At 34.9% G+C, this 26,447-nt stretch overlaps 1 protein-coding gene across 1 annotated transcript; it reads left to right on the top strand.

Moving 5' to 3' along the window:
- Window positions 1–5,467: 5,467 nt before the first annotated feature.
- Window positions 5,468–11,628, top strand: LOC105320285 (ciliogenesis-associated TTC17-interacting protein). The gene is made up of 10 exons (XM_011418157.4): window positions 5,468–5,620; window positions 6,243–6,355; window positions 6,923–7,167; window positions 7,658–7,744; window positions 8,029–8,089; window positions 8,193–8,296; window positions 8,704–8,828; window positions 9,032–9,108; window positions 9,437–9,525; window positions 10,498–11,628. Exons 1-10 carry the CDS (start codon window positions 5,595–5,597, stop codon window positions 10,747–10,749), a joined length of 1,179 nt encoding a protein of 392 aa, XP_011416459.1. The 5' UTR covers window positions 5,468–5,594; the 3' UTR covers window positions 10,750–11,628.
- Window positions 11,629–26,447: the final 14,819 nt, after the last annotated feature.

Below are 26,447 nucleotides of genomic sequence, written 5' to 3' on the forward strand. Positions count from 1 at the left end.
AGTGGTTTGTTGTTGATTTAGTCCTACTTTGACAGACATACATATGATACTGTTACAGTAGTTTGTTGTTGATTTTACTTTGACAGACATACATATGATACTGTTACAGTGGTTTGTTGTTGATTTAGTCCTACTTTGACAGACATACATATGATACTGTTACAGTGGTTTGTTGTTGATTTAGTCAATACATGTATTTCTATATTGTGGTGTCATTAATTTTCAAGGGTATCAATTTTCGTGGATAAAGTGAAAATCACAGTTTCAAGGAGATGTAAATTCGTGGCCAATGACCCCATCAATACAAAATGTAAATAGAAATTGCATTTCAATGAGTGTTTAATTTCGTGTATCAACTTAAAAACGAAATCCACGAAAATTGATATTCAACGAATATTGATAAAACCACAGTATTGTGCAGTAAGGCCATAATTTTCACCAAATAAGTAGATGAAAAAAATTGACATATATTCTTAAATGTAATGCTAATACCAGAACCACCCACCAACCCTCCAAAATAAAAAGAATTCAATGAAAATTACCTCTTTCAAAGACTTGTTCAAATTTGATTTTTTTTTAATGCTGAATTTTTTTTAAGGCTCCCCCTTTTAAAAAACTGTTTTGGTGGTGATCAATCTTTTTGAAGTATGTGGATTCCCCTGCCCTTTCACATACATTTTTTGATAGTTCAATATAATTATTTAACATTTCATCATATTACAGGTAGTTAAAAGATAAGTATTCAACTGATTCTCCAACAGATTTATAACGAAAGGAATTCAATGGTGTTTTTTTATGCTAGGCGTATTGGGCCTTTCTAGTTTAATACATTTGTCAAAAATGTTGACGTGACTCATAAAAAAGGACAACCACAAAATCTCCACATATTGTACGTAATTATTATACCATTATTTAATGCTTTAGCAGTCAATAGACCAGAATATTTTTCCCGAGGTGCAGGGAACAGCTCAGTATGAGGCCAACAGCCGAGGGCAATAGATCATACTGAGCTGTTCCCTGCACCAAGGGAAAGAATTCAGGTCTATTGACTGTTCAAGCGTTAAATAATTGTTTTATTACCCAATTCCTTTTTTAGTTTTCGGGGTTTACAATTTGCATATTGCAGATGATTTACGTGCCATTATGCAATATACTGTAACGTGCAAGGGGGTCACTGCCTGTGATCCCCGCGGGCCCGTACCCGAGATAGAATCGGATAGCCCTGATTGCTGCCAATATTTACAAGTGCAGACTTTAATCACCGCTCCTGCACATATATAGGGACTCAACGTTACGCAGGCAGGGATGACCGCACACCTACGCAACTGAACAGGTACCAACGTTAACGCAAGCAGGGATGACCGCACACTTGCGCCAATAACGCAAGCAGGGAGTGCCGCACACTTGCGCTAGAAAGACCAGAACACCAGCAGGGATGACCACACACTAGTGCTCCGCCGCAACCACCACCAATACAAGCAGGGATGACCGCACACTTGCATTAATGCGATACAAAGCAGGGCTGACCGCACACTCTGTATCGTAGGTTAAATCACACGAAGATTAGAAAGAGCAGGGATGTCCGCACACTCAATCTAGCCGTACCTGTTCAAGTTTAACCCCAAACATTCGTTCTCGTAACGCATTTCACACTGTCCCTATATATGTGCCGGCCTAAAATAATTCGTGGTATCTAAAAACGGGAAATCGAAAATAAACAAACTAACTAGACCTAACCTAAAACTACTTATGCCAAACAACTTATTTACATAGAATATTTATTATTGTAAAACAAATAATCATCACACTAATTGGTAATTATTGGAAACAATAATTGAATCATCAAAAATCAATAAATCAAAGGGGAATAACTCTAACCAAAAAAATACATGAATAAGCTGCCCGCTTCACTACCCCCACCTCAGAATTTTGCGTCCTCGCAAAACTAAAATCAAAACTCCCAACTTCACAAAAAGGTGAAGTGATATCCCAGGTAAAAAAAAATACCCCCCCAAAAAAATAACAATAGGAAAAAGAAAAGCTGGCCCTTTCTCTCCTGGACCACGTGCACACAGCACAACTGCAGCTGACAGACACAAATTGCATTGTATCACCTCAAGCTTTACACTTCAACTTTCCGTCTTGCACTAGACGTCTTCCACCTCTTGTGGAACATCTGACTCGCTCTCAAGTCAGGAATTCCCAGCATTGTGACTTCACCAGGCATATTATCCGATGCCTGCAATCTGCTGCCATCTGCCACGACACCGTGGGGTCTCAACTGTTCGGACGAACTTTTCTTGCCTCTTCCAAAGCAAATACCAGGAGATCCTCTTTTCATGCCTTTGCGCCTGCGACCATTCTTGCATCTTCTGGCCAACTGCCACTCGGGGTCCTTTTCTTTGCCTTCAGCTGACTTGAGTGTTCTGCCAACCGTAACACTGGAGCTGTTTGCAATAATCTTCTCGCAACGAACTTGGTCCTTAACCATTTTTCTCTCGTTGGAGTTTGGCACAGACTTTACGATACCTACGCGGTAGCATCCATTGGACAAGTCTTCAACAAGTTGCTGTGCTACATCTCCGTTCAGGGGTTCATCTTGTTGACTAGCATTCTTTCCACTGTAACTGGAATCACTCTTACAAGTCTGGTTTTCTGCTCTACTTCTACGCCGCCTTCTTAATTGCTTGATCTTGCTTTGCTTTCTCACTACGCAATCTCTCCGCAGGTGTCCCGGTTTTCTGCAGAAATAGCATAACCTACGTTTAGATGATGAGGCAGTATCCTGTGCATTATCCTTGCTGCGTTGAAGTTGTAAATCCCTCAAATCCGTCTGGAGAGACTCGATCTTAGCAGACAGTGATTTTACCAGTTCCACTAGCTTATCAGATGAGGGCTCAAGATTGATATGGCGTGCATAGCATTTCATCTCGGCTCTTTGGTGCGCCTCCAATTCAACAGCTAGTATCACTGCATCGTTCAAGCTTCTCGGTCGGGACTGTTTTATACGGATGCGCATCTCAGGATTGTCCAGCGCGTCCACAAAGTGATCTCTGGCTAACGTATCTCTGAATTCAAAAGTGGCAGTTGGGTATGCCATGTTTGCAAGTCTCTGGATGGCCTGTCCCAGCTCTGAAAAAGTTTCACCGGCTCTCTGACGACGCTCTCGCATTTGCACTCTGTAGAGCTCTGCTTGACTTGGTGGAGCAAATCTATCTTCCAAAGCTAACACAAGTGTTTCATAGTCTGGTTTTTCACCCTTTGGGATATTGCCAAGACATCCTTGTGCACTGCCTCGGAGGGAAGCCGCCAGGTAGAGACCTTTGGTAGCGTAACTCCAACCATTTATTTCAGAACAGGCTTCAAAGTGCGCATGGTAATCGGTCCATTGACCACTGCCATCATACGTAACTGGTGTAATGGAATTTTGCGCTTCGTAGGCATCTTCCAATGTACTGCTTATCTCGGGGCTTGTGAACCTTTCCCGAGACTTCCCAAACGCATCAGCTCTGTGCAAAGACCAAGTGTTGTATTCTTCTGGCAAAGGACTCGTCTTTCTATTTGGCGTATTGTACAGCTCAAAATAGTCAGGAAACATCTCGTTGCTGCGCAGGTTTGCATATGTTTCATTAGCAGAGTGATGATCACATAGGTATTCCTCGTCTTTGCGCATGGTGTTCCCTGCAAAACCTCTTATCAGAGCGCGTCTTTCTTGCAATGGGGGTGGTGTCTTCATGTCACTGCGTTCCCGCATCTCCCCAATCTTCTCCCTTAGAAAAGTAATCTCTTCGTCAATATCGTCCATTCTACCTCTCTGCAGCAATTTCAGGGTATCCCACCGCTGCCACCAAATTTTATGTAACGTGCAAGGGGGTCACTGCCTGTGATCCCCGCGGGCCCGTACCCGAGATAGAATCGGATAGCCCTGATTGCTGCCAATATTTACACGTGCAGACTTTAATCACCGCTCCTGCACATATATAGGGACTCAACGTTACGCAGGCAGGGATGACCGCACACCTACGCAACTGAACAGGTACCAACGTTAACGCAAGCAGGGATGACCGCACACTTGCGCCAATAACGCAAGCAGGGAGTGCCGCACACTTGCGCTAGAAAGACCAGAACACCAGCAGGGATGACCACACACTAGTGCTCCGCCGCAACCACCACCAATACAAGCAGGGATGACCGCACACTTGCATTAATGCGATACAAAGCAGGGCTGACCGCACACTCTGTATCGTAGGTTAAATCACACGAAGATTAGAAAGAGCAGGGATGTCCGCACACTCAATCTAGCCGTACCTGCTCAAGTTTAACCCCAAACATTCGTTCTCGTAACGCATTTCACACTGTCCCTATATATGTGCCGGCCTAAAATAATTCGTGGTATCTAAAAACGGGAAATCGAAAATAAACAAACTAACTAAACCTAACCTAAAACTACTTATGCCAAACAACTTATTTACATAGAATATTTATTATTGTAAAACAAATAATCATCACACTAATTGGTAATTATTGGAAACAATAATTGAATCATCAAAATCAATAAATCAAAGGGGAATAACTCTAACCAAAAAAATACATGAATAAGCTGCCCGCTTCAATACTAAGATTTTTTTTCATCTTTTACATGCACAAAACCTGTTGCATGCATTACAACATCTCAATTTAATATTAGTTTAAACAGAGAAGGGGGAATCTTCAACCCATAAGATTTTAAATACATGTAGTCTTTTACCTTATATGAGGCTTTTAAAAAAATATCGATTATTTGATACTCCATTTTGATAATTTGGTTTCACCAAGTACTAAAAACAGCGTATATGTAAAGGAATATACATTCCACGAGAACTATCGAAAGGATGTAACATTAAGTAACATACCCGCGTTCTGAAATATGTTGCCGGTCCAATAGATCACAGTCTATTGACCGGCAGTCCAATAGATCGCAGTCTATTGACCGGCAGTTCAAAACAGACGCAAATATTTGATATGTAATAAAACAACAACATCCCTTTGATTAGGTAATAAATACAATGATGTACTATATACATGTATTATACAGTCATGTGGGGAAACCATCAATGCAGAAATGAGTGTCTGGGCAATGTACAAGAAATTTAATATTATTTCACAATTTACCAAACCTTTTCAGAATCTGGTGTTAATATGGATGAAATAACTTTCCAACACCAGCATTGGCCAGTATCTGACACCATACAACATGCAAGAATGAAGATGCACTATAATAAAGTCCTCCCCCCCCCCCCCCCCCTTAAATGGGCATGATATGTATATATGAAGTTGATATTACTTGAGTTTAAAAATTTCATAATTATTAACTCTGTTATATAATATATATTTATCGATGGGCAATCATCAGTTCACTAGATCTATTTCTCTTGATGCATGCACGATTGCATTCCGGATTGTTGATACAAACTTGGTTTGGAATTTAGAATTTTCCAAAACAGGAAGTCATCGCCATAGTGATTTTTGACAAGTGCTCTGCCTATATTTTTTAATTTGTTTGTTAATTTAGTGCTCGGTTTTCTGCAGTAGGATTTTCCTAAAGCCTCGCAGTTATGAGTGCCGTAACAACGGCAACGAGGTAGGAAATACTGGAACGTGAAAGCGACGAAAACTCGTCTATGGTTGTAAGAAATTGATAAAAATACCGGCCAAGCAACTTGGCCTAAAACATCTAAGAGACCTCTAGACAATTTAGCGATTAATGATTAAACTCGCGATAATTTTACATTCACTAACGATAACATACTGTGTATTTTGCCGTTGTGACAAGTACCGATAACTTGCTGAATCGATTGTGCAAACTATCTTCTATGCCAATACATATTCATTGTGTAAAAGATCACCTATAGCTGCATTTATGCAGCCCTTTTCTTTTATTCCTTCAGTATCGAGCCCTCTCATTTTTATTCGTTCAGAAAATGTTACATGAAAAAACCACAGAATGCTTCATTATTGCAGCAATTGTCAATGAAATTCTTGATAAAATTAAATTAATTTTGATATACTCTGAAAGGAACCAGCAATCCATCTGGCATGCAAGGGTCTTCATGTGGTTTTCATGTTCACATTTTGCTTTTGAAAATTAAGCTGAGAGAATAAACATGTAGTATGTATGATTTGCTGCATACATGTTGAAGAATTCTTTAACAGTTTGGTTATAGTAATGAATTACAGCTAAGTGTCTCATTTTCTTTGCTTAGTGTGAGTACCTCAGACCCCGGGTCTGTAACAACTGGACGTCAACCACCGGACCAGGTCCCTGAGGAAATCCCAACGGTCAGCGATGAGGCTCTAAGATTTATTGACAGTATAGGTAAGGAATCTAGTTGTCTGTACAAAGGGCAGAGATTTGCCTATATAAAGCCAGGGATGCAGAAGTCTAGAAGTCAGTTGGGTAACCAGTTTATTAAAAAAAATTAAGGTGAAGACCTCCTAAGTTGTTAAAACTTGTGTCCTAACCATTTGTATGTGTATGTTACAATGTACATTCACATGTTATATTTTACCTGTACACTTCATAGAGAATTTAGGTGGTATGAGACATCTGTCGATATTAAAGTGCATTATAATTAAAATAATTTCATTGGTATCAAATTTTCAAATTTTGGAATACATGTATTTAACCAAAATGGCTTTTAAAAATATTTTGAGAGGTAAAAATTGTAAAAGTCTGAGTGGGATTCAAATTTATGACTTACAGATTTGTAGTTTACCCTCTAACCCACTGTGCTACTCTGTTAGTTGACAAGAATGGGAAAGAAACTAGTTAATAAAATATATGATTACACTTCATTTTATTGTTTATTTTGATAAACAATACGTCACAACATGGAAGTGTCCCACCTTAACTACTGCATTAGTTTATATTGTTATATTCCAGTGGCTGAGGATGACTACAAGTATTTGATGTTTGATGACCACCTGGTGACTGTATCAGACACCGGCAAAGAACTCGGCGAGTTCACAATCTCAGTCGAGCCCACTCGCTACAAGCAGACTGACTGCTTCCTTATCCATGCCAACAGCCATGGCTCAATCGACGGCGTGCCATGCGGAACATCCATAACGGCGTATGTGGCACAGAACCTGGAGACCATAGAACAGCAGCATCACGAATACGTGAAGGTTGGTACATGTATTGTTATCCGGGTTTTCGGAGTGGACTATGAGTCAAATCATCTCGCAATGAATTACCCCAAAATATTAATAACAAGTGAAGCTATTAACTTGTCTGATGAGGCAGTCCATACATCTTTTTTAATACTTTATTTTTCTTCCAACACATGTTTTTCTCAGATTTTAAGAAAAAAAATTGAGAAATTATTTTATAAATTTAACTGTAGATCACAAAACAATATCAGAAGGCCTTATGAAGCTAAATTAAGGTATTTTTATGATTGGGATGACAAATTAAAACAATATTTATCAACTGGTTTCTTGTGCAAAATTTGTATTAAGGTTAAATTGGACCTGAAATTCCACAAAACTTCTATAAAAACCAGTGACCACAACAGTTGGTTTCCTAGGCCCAACATTAAAAATACATTAAGTGAAAAAATGTGTCTTGAATTACAGATTACTTACAATAGTAAAATTTACATTTGTCATATTTCAGCTGGAAAACTGTCCATTAGATAGAAAGACCTTTATTGTGAAGCAGCCTGATAACTTCATTATTAACAGGGTCATCACTCAAGGGGAGGTAAGTCATGAACATAACCAATTTTGGTACCTGGATAGATTATGAAACAAAAATGAGGCATTGCAGAGTATATTATCATGGAAGAAAAAGGCAGCTCTAGTAGAATATAATTCTCAAATCATTCTTCTGTTCTACCTCAGTTTATATTTCTTTTGTTGAATAAATTGATCAATGTACGGTAAATAATGTAATAAATGATCATCATTAGATGCAGCCGAGTTGTTCTTGAGATTAGTGATGTGCTATATATATCTATTGATATCTATTTTAATGTACTTTAAAAGGATGTCCAGAGATCGTCAAAAACAGTTGAACTGGCCAAAATGAAGGGATTTATTTCAGAAGGTAAGTTCATCAGGATTTGTTGCAAAGTCTCCGGTACCCATTTCAGCTATGTGAGGTCATGTCTTTTAAAACTAACTTCTGTTTCCTATTTTACTTCTCTCAGGGTCCAACTTACTTCTCCACCGACTACTGATAGAGAAGGGAATTCCAGACAACCTACAGTTCCTGTCCTTTGATTCCGATACCAATCTGTGTTCTGTCATTTATGTAAGTCTACCAGTGTGAAACACCTTTTTAATTGTATAATGATTATAATGACTTTAATCTTAATAAGACTATTTATAATTTGATTGGAATGTTAATGTTAATTTATAAAATTTGAGCCACCACAAACTGTAATGATGACATACTAGGTTTTAAGAGTCTGTAAGGTTAACTGTTTAAAATTGACACCTGTAACTGGCTGTACATGTATAAATCAACACCTATAAATGTGTGTACCTGAATAAACATCACAACTCTCTGTACCTGTTTTGACACCTGTAACTTTCTGTACCTGAATAAACACTTGTAATTTTCTGTACCTGTATTAACACCTTTAACTTTTTGTATCAGTTTTGACACCTGTAACTTTCAGTACCTGTATTGACACCTGTAACTTTCTGTACCTGTAGAGACCGTTAGAGGACCGGACACAGACAGTGGGCAGCACTGAGATCCGCGTGTTTGGGGTGGAGCGGACCATCAACTCCTACTCTGACCTTCCCACCACCTGGCAATCATACTTCATGCAGGACTGGTAGGCAAAGCTACTTGCATTAATAAATCAGTCCTTTCTTAAGCTTTTAGCTTAACTATGCTAAGATTCACTTTAGCCCTTGTGCAAAAGATCATGAAAGTAATGGAGATAACACAAGTATGAAATGTACTGTAAACTTGCAAATTTCCTTGTAAGGATAATTTACACTAAACATTATTATAGTATTTCTTTGTTATTTTCAGTCACATGACCAACAGAGTTCAGGTGGGGTCACCTGTGACGATGAAACTGACCTCCGTGCCACAGCTAATAGAAAGAGGTAACGCTTCATTGAATTTCTAGGGAAAGTCAGCTGTGCCTGTTTAACCAATCTCTTATCTATTTAAGACATGTTTCACTGTGAATAAGTTAACAAATTTCCTTTCTTGAATAAGAATCTTCAGTTAGAATAATTTTGTGCTTGTGCAAGGAAATGTTATCTATGGGTTCTTAGATTTTGAGTTTTTGACTGGAGTGAAGTAATATTTTCTCTTATAATAACGAACATGTACATTGCGTTGGATAATACCAGCTACTGTACCATCTAACTTGATAAAGAATATCAATATATTGTACTGGATTAAAAAAAACTGATCCTAACATTGCAGATGAGGAACCCCCTAAACCCGTATTTGAGAAGAAAGCTTTGAGTTGGGAGGATGATATGCAGCTGTATTCAAAGTTTCTGGACAGAAAGGTTGGTGAAACCAGTAAGCCAGGAAATATTCCACAGAGACCAGGCTTGTTGGCTTTGTTGATATTAAGTTCATGATTAATCTCAGACTCGCCTTGAAGTTCCCACAATATATTTGTAAAAGTGAGATTGAGATTAAATGCATGAGTAGATCATATATTAAGCATTATGACCCCATAGCCTGGTCTGTGTTTCAGTATATAAGACTTCAGATTAGACTGTAACTGTTTCAATACAGCTGTAGTCATGGCCTGAAAATAAAATATTTCTGTATCCTATTTTGCAATTGGCAATTTATTAATGAAGCATAAATTATTTTAAACCTAGTCTTGAATAAAGAGTTAAAAACAGTTTGGTCTTTAAGCAATATGAGCTATACTTTTTAGAATTTTATTTTGCTGCAAAAACCTGCTAGTGTGATAAGACTGCATATAACTTAAACATTTATGATAAATAAGAATTGAAAAAAATCATTAATTTTTGTCAAAGGAAATATTTCTCTTCTAAGGAATATATAGCAAATCAATTTTTGTACAGGACGACAATAATTCAATTTTGCCCCAAATAAGGCTTCTTAACGGCCTTTCCCACAAAAATATGGCTAACAGAAATTTAGAAACCATGATATTTTTGTCATTTTAATAGAAAAGAACATTTTAGTAAAAAAAATTTCAACATGAAAAATGCAGCTCATATTGCTTTAAGTGTTATCCTGATCTTGTTCAGCTTTGTGGTCTTGAAATATGTCACCGGATGTAAGTCTGTCGTTCAGGATATATATCAGGTCTCAGTAGCTCAGTGGTTCAAGCACTGGTACGGTATGTCAGTGGCCCTGGGTTTGACTCCCTGTTGAGACTGGACTTCTCACCAACGATTACAAAATATTTCCATTGATTCTTGGGGAATAAATTTTTTTGCCAGTATCTTGTTCAAATACTACTGTAAGTAAAAGTACATCAACGTTGTTGTTTCCAGGAGGAGTTGAAGGGTGACCACACAACGTACATGCGCTCACATCCGGAGCTGAAGAACCTGTTGGCCGATTTCCTCCAGTTCCTGTTGCTAAGGAAACCTGACGATGTCGTCCAGTTCGCTGCTGAGTATTTCTCCTCGTTCTCCGCCTCCATGCCGTCCATGACTCCGTATTTGGCGTCAAATGCTCCAACACCGTTTCCCGCCAGCCGAACAAACACCAAAATTGATCAGTTAAGGGCACCCACACGATAGATTGACTGTGTTGGAACAACAGAGTGTTGCCCAGGACAGTTGTCTAATTGATGGGAATTGTGTGATTCTTCAAAGCAGATTTGTTGATATTTCATGAGTTTGTGCTCATTTCATTTGTTTTGTTATTTAACGATACATCTAGCTGTCTCACTTAAGTCTCTTTTAATTATTTTTCATGTGGAAGTTAAATTTAAAGGAATATTCATTGTGAGATACACTCGAAGATAATTTATTTGTCACTGAATGTGAGAATTTTTAAGATGTATTCTGACTGTATAATATGTAAAGCAAGATTAAAAACTCACATGAATTTTAAGTTATTGCTGTCATATATTTTATGCATTAGTAAGATCTAAATCTTATATGTGAAATTCATGTAAGACAAAAGGTAGTATGGGACATCTGTCATTATTAATGTTGATTAAAGTACATTATACCCGTAATTAGAATACTTTTACCGGTTTAAATTTCAAATTTTACAATATTTAACCAAAAAATAGCTTTTGAAAAATATTTGGAGAGGTGAAAGATGTAAAACCCCAATGGGATTCGAACTCATGGCCTACAGATTCAAAGTAAATCCTCTAACCCACTGCGCTACGCTGTGAGATGACAAAACTGGGAAAGAAACTACTTATATATAATTTCACATTATTTTATTGTTTATTTCAATAAACAATATGTCACAACATGGAGGTGTCCCATACCATCTTAAGTTGTGTAGAGGGCAATCATATTTAAAGTTTTATTTTGGACAAGTATTATTAACATCGAATAAAGTATAGAGAAATTAATTCTCTATGTATTGTATGCACCAGTTTTGAATAAAAATGGGTTTGAGTTGAATTATAACAACTCAAATGTTTGTTATTTTAAAAATTGTTGTTTTAATTTTTTTTTTCACTGAAATTAAACTACATGTACTTGTATATAAAAACTGAATTAAAAACTGAGTTTTTGAAGGGCATTTGTAACTCGATCTGTGTAATTTGTCTACTTTTATGTGTCATTGAGAAATCTTAAATTCTGTGATAAAAAATATGTATATAAATTATTTGTTCAAATCCATATACATGTTAATACTAAATGCCATGAAGAGAAGGTCTGAAATGTGTATATAATACGAATGATGATTAAAGTGAAAAAATCAGCTGCAGTTAATTTTTGTTGAGGAGATGAAGAGAGAAGGCAATGAATACTATACTGGTCAGCCACTGACAGAGAAAAGAACGAACCAGACATCAGAGACATGTATAACGTATATAAGTATGGACGTCCCTGACATGCATTTTGTAACTTTTTACCGATATTTATGTGTAGATACATGTATTTACCATCAACTTATCATTGTATACTTGTATCTATTGTTGAACTGTTGAAGCAATAAAGTGAAAACTTTATACACAGTTAAATGAATTTCTTATTAAAGGTCTGATTCATACGAGCAAAAGCATATTGTTTACCATCAACATTTTATTTTATTCTAGTATATGTTTTTGAACAGTTCAAGCAATAAAGTGCATCTACAATTTGATTAATTTCTTATAACTATATATGTGTCTGAGTGCCACAAATGCCCCCACAGGCAGCCAAATTCTACATGAAATATTTAATTTTACATTTGTTTGCACAGAAGATGTTTTTTTTCTCTCTAACTTTAAGGGGCATAACTCTGTAAAAAATTGTCAACCCTTGACCAAATTTAAACTTGACCTGTATTTTCTAGTATAATACCTGTATATGTACATGTAATTTAAACTTTATATATACATGTACATCCCTTCAAACGTAAGAGAGCAAAACTGAATATTTCTTCTTTTTTAAGTTTAAGGGGCATAACTCTGTCAAAAATCAAGAACATTATTACTTGTATTTTCTGGTAAATGCCTGTATCTGCAACTTTGACCGGTTAATTTCTTTGACATATCCATATATCATCAAATTTGAGTTGAATGTTTGTAGCTATTATGTCATTGATACTCTTATAATTGACTTCTTCTCTAGAGACAAACTTTGTACAAAGCGTCCTTTTCGGAAGGAGGCTCAAAATGTGAAAATGAAGGGCAAATCAATTTCATTTTCAAGTTTGGTAGAGGGCTTTATTTACTTTCTAATAAGCACTCAGTTTTTATTCAGTATAAGCAAAAGTAAAGAAGACATTTTTTACATTAAATGCATTAACACTATAAGACCAATTTGGCCCCACTCTAGATTCAGAACCCGGGGAGACTTAAAATTTAAAATCTTGGTAGAGGGTCTCCTGGTCTATAAAATTATGAATTCAGTTTTTCTTACAGACGTGTGGGAGTAGAGAAGAAGATTTTTAAACATTATATACATTAACACTATATGGCTGTATTGGCCCAACCCTAGGGCCTGAACCCCTGTCCCGAGGTCATTAATTTTACAATTTATGTACATGTATTTAAGATTTCATGGACATTATAACCATGGCCATATTGGCCCCTCTCTAGAGCCTAAATCCTTGAGCCGGGGACCATGAATTTCACAATTTAGGTAGAAGACTTAATAAACATCATAACCATGCATTCTTACATGAAAAAGATTTTTGGAAATTTGGCTTTTTCATATTTGGCCCCGTTTATGACGCCCCGGGGGTGGTAGAGCGACGAATTTCATAATGTTGATTCCTCTTACCACAAAGATGTTTCACTTTAAAAATGATAACAATTGATATTCAAGTTTTCAAGATGTTAAAAATGTAAAATTGTTAACAGACGCGGCGCACGAAGACCAATTGCAATTGCAATAATAAGTTTAACCAGGGACGTATATACTAACTTAGTATATACGTCCCTGGTTTAACAACGACTAAGTCACACATTGGTTCCTTTTGATCTATCTTTCTCTTTATATAAACACTCACAAGTGGTGCAACATTCAGTCTGAAGTGCAAAACGAATTAAGATATTTTTTGAGAAACAAAATAATTTATTTCATGCAGCAGGTTTTGCCAGGCGGCGCAATGTGTGACTTAGTCGTTGTTAATCTTCCCACCGTTCAAGACACCAATTACGTTTTATTTCCAAAAATGTCTTGGAAAATAATTTTTGCTTTGATCATGTACCCCAAGTTCACATTCACTTTGCATTTTAATAGTTTTTTTCTAATTGTTTTCCTAGGAACAAACCATTTGCCGACTCCAAACACACCCCGTATTACTGGTTGTCTTAAGTCTGTTTTCTCAAAATGTGTTTTGGCATTTTGATGTCCATTTCTATCGGTCGGGTTGGTTTTTTTTTCTTCACTTAATGTCATCATTCTCGTCCAAATAGATTTCGATGTTGCTAGACCACTTATTCACAAAATGCATATATAAGCAATTTTGTGGATTTTATTTACTTTAAAATCGTGGATTGTTTCATCGTCTTTACAAAATTTTGTGAGTTATTGCATCTTCGCCGGCTGAGGGTTTCTGTCCTGCTGCGCCGCCTCTAACGGTGACTTCGTCATTGTACTACGCGTCACAAAACGCACTATAAAATCTTTTTGTATGCATGTTTGTTATAGTCAAATTATTTATTTGGTAAATACTAGAATAATTAACAAATTTAAATGCATTTTTAATTGATTTTTTTTTATTCTAAAAGTTGACATCCTCGGGATTGCACCATATGTCTAATTTATGATCGAGTACACTCTAAGTTTACTCGATTGATTTTCGCTGTGCTGTAGATGTATTTATTTAAGAAATGAAGATAATATTTTTTCTATTGATCGACGTATCAAAGAAAAAATTGACCGGAAAACTTCATTAATGCGCGTAGCGCATTGATGAAAAAGTTTTCCGGTCAATTTTTTCTTTGATACGTCGATCAATAGAAAAATTATCATCTTCATTTCTTATCATTTAATAAAACATTTTCAAATAAAAAAATGTGAAGTGTCATTGATCAAAAATGTAAATAATGTAAATGAAGCGGCGCGTATGAATACAAAACAACAACAGCAACAATATTCAAAATGGATTCGCCTTCAGCTGATGCAGAGCTACTGGGCTGAATTTAATGGATTAAACACAAATAGTGAGTTAAAATCTGAACCAGCTGAATTGAAAACGAAAGGAAAATACATGCGATAGCTTGTGATATCATTCACTAGCAGAAAAACTCGTATTAAAACTAGTTTTCATGTGAGATCGCTGGAATATGCAACTGGACATAACCATGATAACCATCCAAGGAAAAGCGATCGTGGACGAAAATAGCTGATATGTCGACAGAGAATAGTATGTATAAGCGACTTTTGTAAACTTTGTGGTAACTAGATAGCCAGTGATGCACTTAAATGGTATATCAGCCGCTTGGAATGCGCAGAAGGAGTTGATGCATCACTCATAGCTTTTCTTTACGACGCTTATTTTGATGACCGATCATCTACGTGTGTAAATGTAAAAATTATCGTTACCAAATTTGAACAGCAGTGTTACCGTGAAAGTTTATAGGCCTATATGTTCGTTATAATATTCCTGGAAAAGGAACAGCCAGCCTCGCTGTAAATGTTGATTGATCTCAAGCAGACGAAATCGTGAGAAGACACCTAATTTTCTATTTCGTGAATCAAACAAAGTGTTTTGTTTATTTTTGAAGGTTAAACTTTCAAGTTTTTATATTTACAAGTTTGCATTTTGTTTGCTGACAATAAAACAGACACAACTTTACATTTTGTTGACAGCAGAGCAGTTGAGAAAAGTAGATCCGGCAAAAATTTTATTGATGCAGGTATCAAAGAAATTTTTCAACCAATCAGAAGCGCCGATATCTCATCAAACGAATAAATATTAAATGATTTTTATATACACAGTGAATAATATCACAAGCTATCGCATGTATTTTCCTTTCGTTTTCAATTCAGTCGGTTCACATTTTAACTCACTATTTGTGTTTAATCCTTTAATTCAGCTCAATAGCTCTGCATCAGCTGAAGGCGCACCAATTTTGAATATTGTTGCTGTTGTTATTTTGTATTCATACGCGCCGCTTCATTTACATTATTTACCTTTTACAAAATGTAAAGTTGTGTCTGTTTTATTGTCAGCAAACAAAATGCAAACTTGTAAATATAAAAACTTGAAAGTTTAACCTTCAAAAATAAACAAAACACTTTGTTTGATTCACGAAATAGAAAATTAGGTGTCTTCTCACGATTTCGTCTGCTTGAGATCAATCAACATTTACAGCGAGGCTGGCTGTTCCTTTTTCCAGGAATATTATAACGAACATATAGGCCTATAAACTTTCACGGTAACACTGCTGTTCAAATTTGGTAACGATAATTTTTACATTTACACACGTAGATGATCGGTCATCAAAATAAGCGTCGTAAAGAAAAGCTATGAGTGATGCATCAACTCCTTCTGCGCATTCCAAGCGGCTGATATACCATTTAAGTGCATCACTGGCTATCTAGTTACCACAACGTTTACAAAAGTCGCTTATACATACTATTCTCTGTCGACATATCAGCAATTTTCATCCACGATCGCCTCTCCTTGGATGGTTATCTTCAGTTGCATATTCCAGCGATCTCACATGAAAACTAGTTTTAATACGAGTTTTTCTACACAGTGAATAATATCACAAGCTATCGCATGTATTTTCCTTTCGTTTTCAATTCAGTCGGTTCACATTTTAACTCACTATTTGTGTTTAATCCTTTAATTCAGCTCAATAGCTCTGCATCAGCTGAAGGCGCACCAATTTTGAATATTGTTGCTGTTGTTATTTTGTATTCATACGCGCCGCTTCATTTACATTATTTACATTTTTGATCAATGACACATCACATTTTTTTATTTGAAAATGTTTTATTAAATGATAAGAAATGATGATAATAATTTTTCTATTGATCGACGTATCAAAGAAAAAATTGACCGGAAAACTTTTTCATCAATGCGCTACGCGCATTGATGAAGTTTTCCGGTCAATTTTTTCTTTGATACGTCGATCAATAGAAAAATTATTATCTTCATTTCTTAAATCAGCAATTCAAGTGTATTTTCATTGAAAATATTTCAAGAAGATTATATAGGAAATAGTATATTGTAGTATTTTGCAGAAATGCCTGGGAAGGTATCCTAATTTTTGGCAAGAAAGCTTGTCAAGTAGTAGTAAACCATTAACAAATTCCTGGAAAAAGTTATCTAAAATTGAGGAACGTGTCGTCTGACCTCAAACATGAAATTAATGCAAATTACTTGAATCCTTTGTTGCACAAGTGTCATCTTCCTGTGTCTTCGATTAAGTGAATAAAGCTTTGTTGACTTAGCTATTTTAAATCTGGGACAGCCCTCGTAAGTAAGATTTGTCAGATTGGTACAAGTTATTGTCTGTATTCCATAATATAAGCTACCGGGTATAAGAGATAATTCGAATATACAGTACAAAGTTTGCAATTGCAACGCTTTTGATGGTAATTATGTGTAATGGTTTAATTGTAGTAGGGTGTTTTAATGTAGACAATACTATATCGTACACCTACATAATTATCCAAAAATATGAACGTTTAGTTTTCACATAAAAAAACCCACTAGGGTTACGGGTATTGCAGAAAAAATGTATAACTCTTAATAAACTGTATGAATCTACATATTTAAAAAAAAATCAATTCTCCATAAAAGTATGTAAATTTTCATTATTTCAATATTTCATCGTTGTTACCATGGTTACAACTTCCGCCACGACCTCGTTGTTACCATGGTTACAACTAAGACCACAACTTCGTTGTCTACTTAAATATAAAAGATTGCGTGATCAGAATTATTGCTACCCTCTGGCATTCAGATTATATCAGTGACCACTCATTCATAAGACTGCATTATCTCATTTACTGCCATCTAGCAATGATAACAGGTATTTTGTGAAGATAATACAAGTACTTGTTTTAGAATTAAGGTCAGACGACACGTTCCTCAATTTTATATAACTTTTTCCGGGAATTTGTTAATGGTTTACTACTACTCTGACAAGCTTTCTTGCAAAAAATTAGGGTACCTTATAATTACCAGGCATTTCTGCAAAATACTAGAGTATGCAATTTCCTATATAATCTTCTTGAAAATACACTTGAATTACTAATATGAAAATAAATACATATACATCACAACAAAATTCACTATATTGGAACTCTAACTCGGCAGCGGCGGGGCTTTGAACTCACGATCTCTAGAACCTATACGCTTCTGGCAGTGAGCGGTCACGGTTCTAACCACTCGGCCATCTAGACACATAACCACAACCAATTAAATTTTTATCATTTTTTGAATAATTATAAAATTAATATTTTTTATTGGAACTCTTTATTACGAGGAGATACAAATAAAATTCTCGAGGAACGTGTCGTCTGACCTGAAGTCAGTCATCAGATACAATCTATAACTTTAAAAACAAGGTCATTCATATAAGTGTATTTTGAGTGAAATATTTTTAACAAAACTACTATTTTATTTGTAGATACATTAAACAATTTTGGCAAAGAAGACTACAGTCGTACTAGTTAAAAAGAATCGATATGCTGCATTATCCATGCTACTCACTGGGGGATGGGATGCATCAACGTATGCAGGCAAAATTAAGATGAAAGCCGGGTGTCAATCGTCGAGTTATAAGCGAGATACAGAGCTCACAATTATTTGTTATAAATAAAACAAGGCCCGTGTCATGTTTTTGTCTTTGGCATGCAATAACTCGGCAATTGACACTCAAATTTTGGTTTGATAATTAGAAATGTCTTACTGGTAACCATCAAGAAAGGAAAAATAAATTGTAACCAAAATCTTGACCATGCCCATTTACTAATGATCGGTACTAAGATCTCAAAAAGTTGATATTTTGCATGTAAGTTTTGTTTCGATAGGTATATACATTTTCAGTTAGGATTGTCGTGACTGTAATAAAGATAATAAACTTTGAGAGCACCGACAGTATCCGAAACATGACTTTGACAAATTACAGTAGTGACAAGTTAATTCAGATACGTGATTAAGATACCCGTTTATTGCATTTAAAAAATAGTTCACACTCAACATTAAGTTTGAAGCATGACTGGTATCGTTAATAAACGAGACGAAACACTTAAATTGACATCAACATGTTTGTAAAGAATACAATTAGGCATTGTTCTCATTCGCAACATCCTTATAAAATGGTTCAGAAAGGTTTTTTAGACAATATCTATGGAAATAAAAATCAAACGATATAAATGAAAATACACTCGTCAATACAAATGCAAAATTACTCAATGCACTGAAAGGTAAAATAATACAAATCATATGACAACTATGAATCATAAACAAAAATTTTATAGAACAAATGAAAAATTATACGATACACATGAATTTTTTATACAAATCAAGAAGACAATACATGCATATAAAATACAAATAAAAGTATGTTCAGTACAAATCAAGTTCAAATATTTGCCATGTTTGATATGCCAAACGATACTGTCCGACCGATGATAACAGGCCAAAACTGACGCCAAGGGTACCTCGTCTATCACACGAGTTAAAGTTCATTTTAATAGCTTACTTCTATCAAAGATTGAAAAAAAATAAGTTCCTTACTTGATAGTTTGAGTTGAATACTCAGTTTTAAAAAACACCTTTACTTGTGTTTTGTTCACTTCATACTTCGCTAAATTTGCACTCAAATAATTATACATGATAATTAAATTATATAGTTTTCAAAATTAAGAAATTGATGTTCTAGTCTTTTTCCAGGGAAACTTGCTACTAGTATTCGATGTCAAGAAAACAAATCCTTGTTGAATAATGACCCCTGTAGCAACCTCTAATGATACAACGTCCACTAATGATGTAATGTTTCATTAGTGGTCAGGATGTTGACCACTAATGATATAATTTTATCATTAACGAACAACCTAACCGTCCGCTAATGATATAATTTCAGATTTGTATCATTAGCGGTCAAAAACCGTAACCTCTAATGATATGGAAAAAAACTGAGAAATAAGTACTACCTTGACCACTAATGATATACATTTGCACACATTTTCAATTGCATAAGTGGATGGATTTGCAACCTTTAATGATATAACATGATAAAAAATTATATATATATATATATATATATATATATATATATATATATATATATATATATATATATATATATATATATATATATATATATATGTGTGTGTGTGTGTGTGTGTGTGTGTGTGTGTGTGTGTGTGTGTGGGTTTGTTAATTATAGATTAGAACAACAAGGAATATCAAATAAAGTTGGTTGAAATAAAACTACTTAAACAATAGGGATCATGTCGTTGTAACAAAGAATATTAGCCCAAGTTAAAAATTGGCCCGCGTTTCATTTTTCAACATTGATTATTGATTCGGGGAGGGGGTGGGGGTGGTGGGCTTTTTTAACGTTGAAAACTGAGACCAAAAGTCGTGAAATGTATTCCCGGATTTCATTTTTCAACATTGATTATTGATTTGGGATATTGGGGGGCGGGGGGGGGAGGAGGGGCGGGGGCTTTTCTAACGTTAAAACTGCGACCAAACGCTCAAAAAAGTTTTTTTTTCTAATCTCCGATGACCTCACACGTTGAAAATTGACCAACTACAGGTTTTTGAACTGTCTCTGAAATGGAACTTGCTCTACCTAATTATTTTGTATCTGATAAAAAAATTCAGCTCCATGTTTAAATTCCTAATATTGTCCGATATTCATGCTGATATGGATTTTTGTTTTTGCTTGTTTTTGTTTCGGGTTTTTTTCCCGATAGCAACAGTTTGTTATTAAGACTAAGAACTCTGTCTCTTGTTGTTAAACTGTACATGTGTAGATAGAGCTAAAAGGAATATATGTCAAACAACATCGTCTCAAGCCATGGTCCGGTGTCCGTTTATATATATATCTCTCTCCACCATGATCGTTCATGTTGACCGTGGTTTGCTAAGATTGTCAAACCAATACCGGCCGTTTATGTTATATTTCCGGTAAATCGCTTCAACTTTAATTTATTTTGAGAAGTCATGATAATTAACTGACAGCACAATAATGAGCAGTTTTCATATTTTTATCAGACAAGTCGCGATCAGTGATTATTTAATTAATTCAACTTAGCAATAACTTTTCTTAAACTTGCAAGATTAACAAAATTATGATTAATAAGCTACTTATCTTGATTTGACCGAAAAAAATATTGTGTTCAATACAGATACAAACACTACACAGAAACTTTTTCGTGGGTGTGTTTAGGGAGTATTGGACATTTATGATGCATTCGCCGGCGTAACGAGGAATCTTGACCCGGGTTGAAATTTGACCCGGATATCATTTTTCAACGTTGAAAAATTGATACCAAAAGTCGTGAAATTATACCTGGGGTCAGTTTTCAACAGCTTGAAAAATATTTTTCAAACTTCTAAGGACATCGACACGTTGAAAACTGACCCTGTTGAAAATTGACTCCGACTTCAAAGTTTTGAACTGTCTTTGAACAGAAGTGTAACTTGCTCTTCACAGTTTAATTGTACATGTGTGTACTTAAAAGTTTCGGTTTCAAAACTTTAACTCTTTCATACTATCCGCTATATTTGCCGTCTTGGGTAATTTGACATTTCAAAGGTTGATTTTTCTGACTTCAATCATTTAATATTTCATTTGACTGAAAACGTGGTATGTAGCAACCTCTTTTATTATACTTTCATGTTAAATACTGAAATCTGATTGGTTTAGACGCAGTTGATAATTTGCTCTATTACCCTCAGCGTTAGCAACACACTTGGCAACGGGTAACACAACGAATTGTTACATGCGCGTAAATTATGCGCGTACAGTTCGCCGTAGAATTCACGTCATTTCTATACAAAAGCAGAAAAATTTCTTTAAAATTAAGACATTCAGTATAATAAAATAAATAGTGCCTATTTGGGAGGATAACAGTTGAAATTGACACCCCTCGAAAACCATTGTCAACCGACGCGAAGCGGTCGGTTGACAATGGTTCTCTCGGGGTGTCAATTTCAACTGTTAACCTCCCAAACAGGCACTATTTATATAATGATACACTGACCACTAACGATATAATGTTGCATTAGTGGACAGAATGTTGACCACTAATGATATAATTTTATCAAACCCGGGTCAATTTTTAACCCGGGTTAACATTTTTTGTTACACCGACATAATCACCATTGTTGAAGTAGTTTTAATTCAACCAACATTATTTCATATTCTTTGTTGTTCTAAGGTATAATTAACAAACCCACATATTCAACTTAACAATAAATTAGTGATTCAATTGTGCTACAGACCATAATAGCAAATAGTCTTGTGTTGTCTATGGTTTAATTTTAAAATTCTTCAGAAATATTTTTTTACAAGCTAACCACTTTGAGTTTAATATACCCGGTAATCATTTTTGGTACAAGTTAACTATATCTGGTCAATCACTCACTTCCTGTCAGCCTTACTGACCAGTCCGATCTCACTTTGTCAATCGTCTTCAATCTTGTTAGATGCGTGCCTCGAACCACTAAGTAAGTCTTTTTTATTGAAGTAATTGCTCAACTTTGTTAGTATTAAATTGTATTTTTGAAGTATAGTTACAGGTGGAAATTTATTTTACAGATAAAACATTCTTAAAAGTATGGCACACCATTATGGTCTTTAAAGTAATTTACAGTTAAAGGTATTAAGTTAAATTCTATATATTCCTATTTAGTAATTTGTTATTTCTATTTGTTGTAGTTTTTTACCAATATTATTCATGACGGCAACGTTTCCACACAAAATATGAAACCTGTGTGACTTTTGTTTGCGTTGTGCAAGAATAGCTATCTGCCTGCACCAGGCAGAATAAGTCTTATGAATTGGACCTTTTTCATGTTAATAAAATCCCGCTAAAAGTTTATCAATAATGTTTTAATATCGTAAAATTGCTTTTCTTCAAACTTTCTTCAACTAAAAATATTTAGCACAAGTCCTTTTTGATTAATGATAATCAATTTGGATCTTCAAGTAAACATACGAAGTCATAAAAGGTATGTATTTTGTCTGTATGCGACTATTTCAGTTCAAGTAAAAAGGCAAAATATCAGGGTAATGTCAGAATGGTGTATTTTACAATAACGGACAAAATACATGTATATGATCAAATAACGCCCCCCCCCCCCCACCAAAAAAAATAATAATAAAAAAATTAACCAATTCTTATGCAGTATCGTATGAAAATCAAATCAAAAATATATATATATATATATATATATATATATATATATATATATATATATATATATATATATATATATATATATATATATATATATATACAATTTTATATTAAATTATATCCTATTATATCATTAAAGGTTGCAAATCCATCCACTAATGCAATTAAAAATGTGTGCAAATGTGTATCATTAGTGGTCAAGGTAGTCCTTATTTCTCATTTTTTTCCCATATCATTAGAGGCTACGGTTTTTGACCGCTAATGATATAAATCTAAAATTATATCATTAGCGGACGGTTAGGTTGTTCGTTAATGATAAAATTATATCATTAGTGGTCAACATCCTGACCACTAATGCAACATTATATCATTAGTGGACGTTGTATCATTAGAGGTTGCTACAGACCCCTTTTACAAAACTTGTAAATTATGATAAATATGTTTTTCCATCTTCATAGTCGCACAATTAAAAGCTTTAACTTACCTAAGTTGTATTTGTATGACATATGTAAATCTAAAAGTTTATGAATTTATTATTCTATATATAATTTATTTATTTCTAGCTTTTACCACAGACAATTAAAACAGAAAATATTCATAATTTAGAATGGCGTTTTCAAATTCAAATGAAACGTCCAGCTGATGAAGTCGTTTTGTGTGTCTTTATGTGGTAATAATATTATTCGACATAGGTTGAAAATACGTACAGCTATTCCTTGAATTTTAAAAGTTTATATATTGAATAATAAGATTTTTGTGTATGTGTTTTTTTTTTTAATATTTTAATTTTTTTTGATACTTTATACTAGTAATTACGTTTGACAATAGTAAACACGTGATCAATTATTTATTAATGTATGCATGAGGTGTACTTCATAGTATTTGACTTGTTCATAACTGTTCGTAACAACAGTTCTCGCAAGCTTTTATAATTTCACGTTTATTTTCATCGGATAGAAAGTTTTCTTGATTTGCTTTAAAAAAGAGAAAAATAGCATACTGACCAATTAGTAATAATAGAAACCCAACTATATCTTGGAATGATCCATCTAGAGATTTGGGGTAAGTTATCAAAGTTTCGAGAAAGATGAAAAGGTACATAAAAACAATAAACATTTTAAGAACTAAAAAATATAGTGTCCTTTTTACAAACTTTAGTTCCCAGTAGATATGATTGAACTTTTCTTCTTTTATTATGAAGTCATTTTTTGCAGGTAATTTTTCAACAATAGCCGGCATTTTCCTATCAAATATATCATCTAAAATTTCTTGATTCATATTGATAACTTCGTGTAAATATTTGCTAAATTGTGTTACTGTAGTAACAGCTATCAAAGTGTACCGCATGATGTGTTCTCTTGTTGGCAGAGTTACAAAAACAAAGTATGTAAATGAACGGATTATAAACGTAAACGTTGAGATAACTGGGCGTAACACGATCCACAGAATCATGTAAAACAGTAAAGAAGTTACGATCACCAGAATAAAGGAAAAGAGTTGAGAAAGTGCATCTGTCCATGCTTGAAGTCTCTTTTTATCAGACCGTTTTTGTTCATTGGTATTTGTAGTATGTAGTAGAGAGTACTGGCCAGACTGAGAGGGCATTATATTTCTTTTGAAGAACCGGTATATATCAGTGCATAAAACAAGGTAAATACCAATAAGTTTACAACAGAACGACAAACATTTATTAAGGCATTTCCATTTCATGAAGTTTACTGCAGACATATGAGCTAATTCACAAACCAAGTGGTGGACAGGGAATAAGCAGTTTATCAAATTATTGATGCCCTTGCAAAAAGCAACGATTTTATCACAACAGTTTGATTCCGAGTTTTGGATGGGGTTGTCTGTTTCTGGGTTGTTTGTCTCCGAATCCGTTGCATTATGAGCGGGGTTGTCTGTTTCTGGGTTGTTTGTCTCCGAATCCGTTGCATTATGAGCGGGGTTGTCTGTTTCTGGGTTGTTTGTCTCCGAATCCGTTGCATTATGAGCGGGGTTGTTTACTTGTTTCGGGGTTGTTAATTCCGAATCCGTCACGTTTTGAACGGGATTGTTTGTCTCTGAGTCTGTTACGTTTTGAACGGAGTTGTCTGTTTCGCCGCAACTATATTCACGTTTGCCACATTTCCAATTACATTTTGGATGACGACAGTTGCATTCATGATCAAGGCAGTCTTTCTGACAGCAATTACTACCGCGGGCGTTTGCTTCCGTGTCCGATTCTGTTTGTACGTTATCTTTCTCCTTGCAAGTACAACTATAACATTTGCAATCATGTTTAAAACAACAACAATTCATGGTCCATTCACAATCAAGGCAGCCCTTGTGATAAAAATAACAGCAACATTTCAAACCAATGCAATCGTTATTGATTTCATAAGTTCGATAACATGGCGAGAGTAATATATCAACTACTAATTCAATATTTTTGTCATCAATATCCCCGCCGTTATTTTCTTGGTTTCTACTTGATACAGTGTTAGTTGGTTCATAAGTAGTGCAAACATTAGATTTCTCAAAAAGTTTTCCAAAATAAAGGAAAAATATTGGCACGAATGTTGCGTAAACAATATCAAGAATTATTGCTTTACTTTCGTCTCTGCATGCGTAAAAGAATGGCTCACTGAGTCGAAGAACAGATGAAACGTCTTCGTAAATATATTTGCTATATGTTTTCCTTGCTAGTGTTCGATACAATCCAACAGGTAAAAGAATAAACAACCACAATAAAAATATTAATCTTTTTGGGGGTGTACAATAACTGGTTTTGCAACAACTGCTAAATTTGCCGTGTAGTACTTTTGTAAAGAACCGTTTTAAGCCAAAAGGTCTGTCGTTCCTTTTATAATACACTGTAGCAGTGTTTGAACTATGTTGTGTGTTGGTGCCTATGTCCAAAATAACAAAGATCCAAACAAAATGAAAGGAGAGAAGGTAAGATAACACTGGAGCAACAAGAGGAGCCGATCTTTTTCGAATTTAAGTTTTGTTGAATCATCTTTACTGGACCAACAACTCAAATCGTATCCTACCCAAATAGTTGTTAGAGCATACTGAATTTCGCGTAAGATTTCTTTTTCATATTTTCTATTACAAAGATAATATTCGCTGTTATTCCCAAAGAGTTCATTCCACAATAAACTACGAATGGAGTCTTGGGCATCTGTAATGGTAGCGTTGCAGTTTGAGTTACTGTATAATGTTAACTTAATAACTGTTTCCTCGTGGTCGGCAAAGAGTAAACCAAATGTTATCAGATCAATATCTACTGGTAGCTGCACAAGGAATTGTTCTCCCTTAAGAATATATTGCCAGTGTAATAAATCATCAAGCGTTTTTGCTTCTGAATTTGGGAAAATATCTGTTTTTATGTTTATATAATATAACATGAAATTGTTAGGTAGAGACAATGTTTGTCTTGCCTTTGCTAATGTGCCTTTATCAAAATAATACGTGCAAGACGTTTTGTTTTC

Source organism: Magallana gigas, chromosome 10 (genome assembly GCF_963853765.1).
Source record: "Magallana gigas chromosome 10, xbMagGiga1.1, whole genome shotgun sequence".
Lineage (NCBI taxonomy): Eukaryota > Metazoa > Mollusca > Bivalvia > Ostreida > Ostreidae > Magallana > Magallana gigas.

Coding starts and splice junctions, on each gene's coding strand:
- LOC105320285 (XM_011418157.4), top strand. CDS start 5,595: ATGAGTGCCGTAACAACGGCAACGAG. Junction 7,745..8,028: donor GGGTCATCACTCAAGGGGAG/GTAAGTCATGAA, acceptor GTACTTTAAAAG/GATGTCCAGAGATCGTCAAA. Junction 9,526..10,497: donor CAAAGTTTCTGGACAGAAAG/GTTGGTGAAACC, acceptor TGTTGTTTCCAG/GAGGAGTTGAAGGGTGACCA.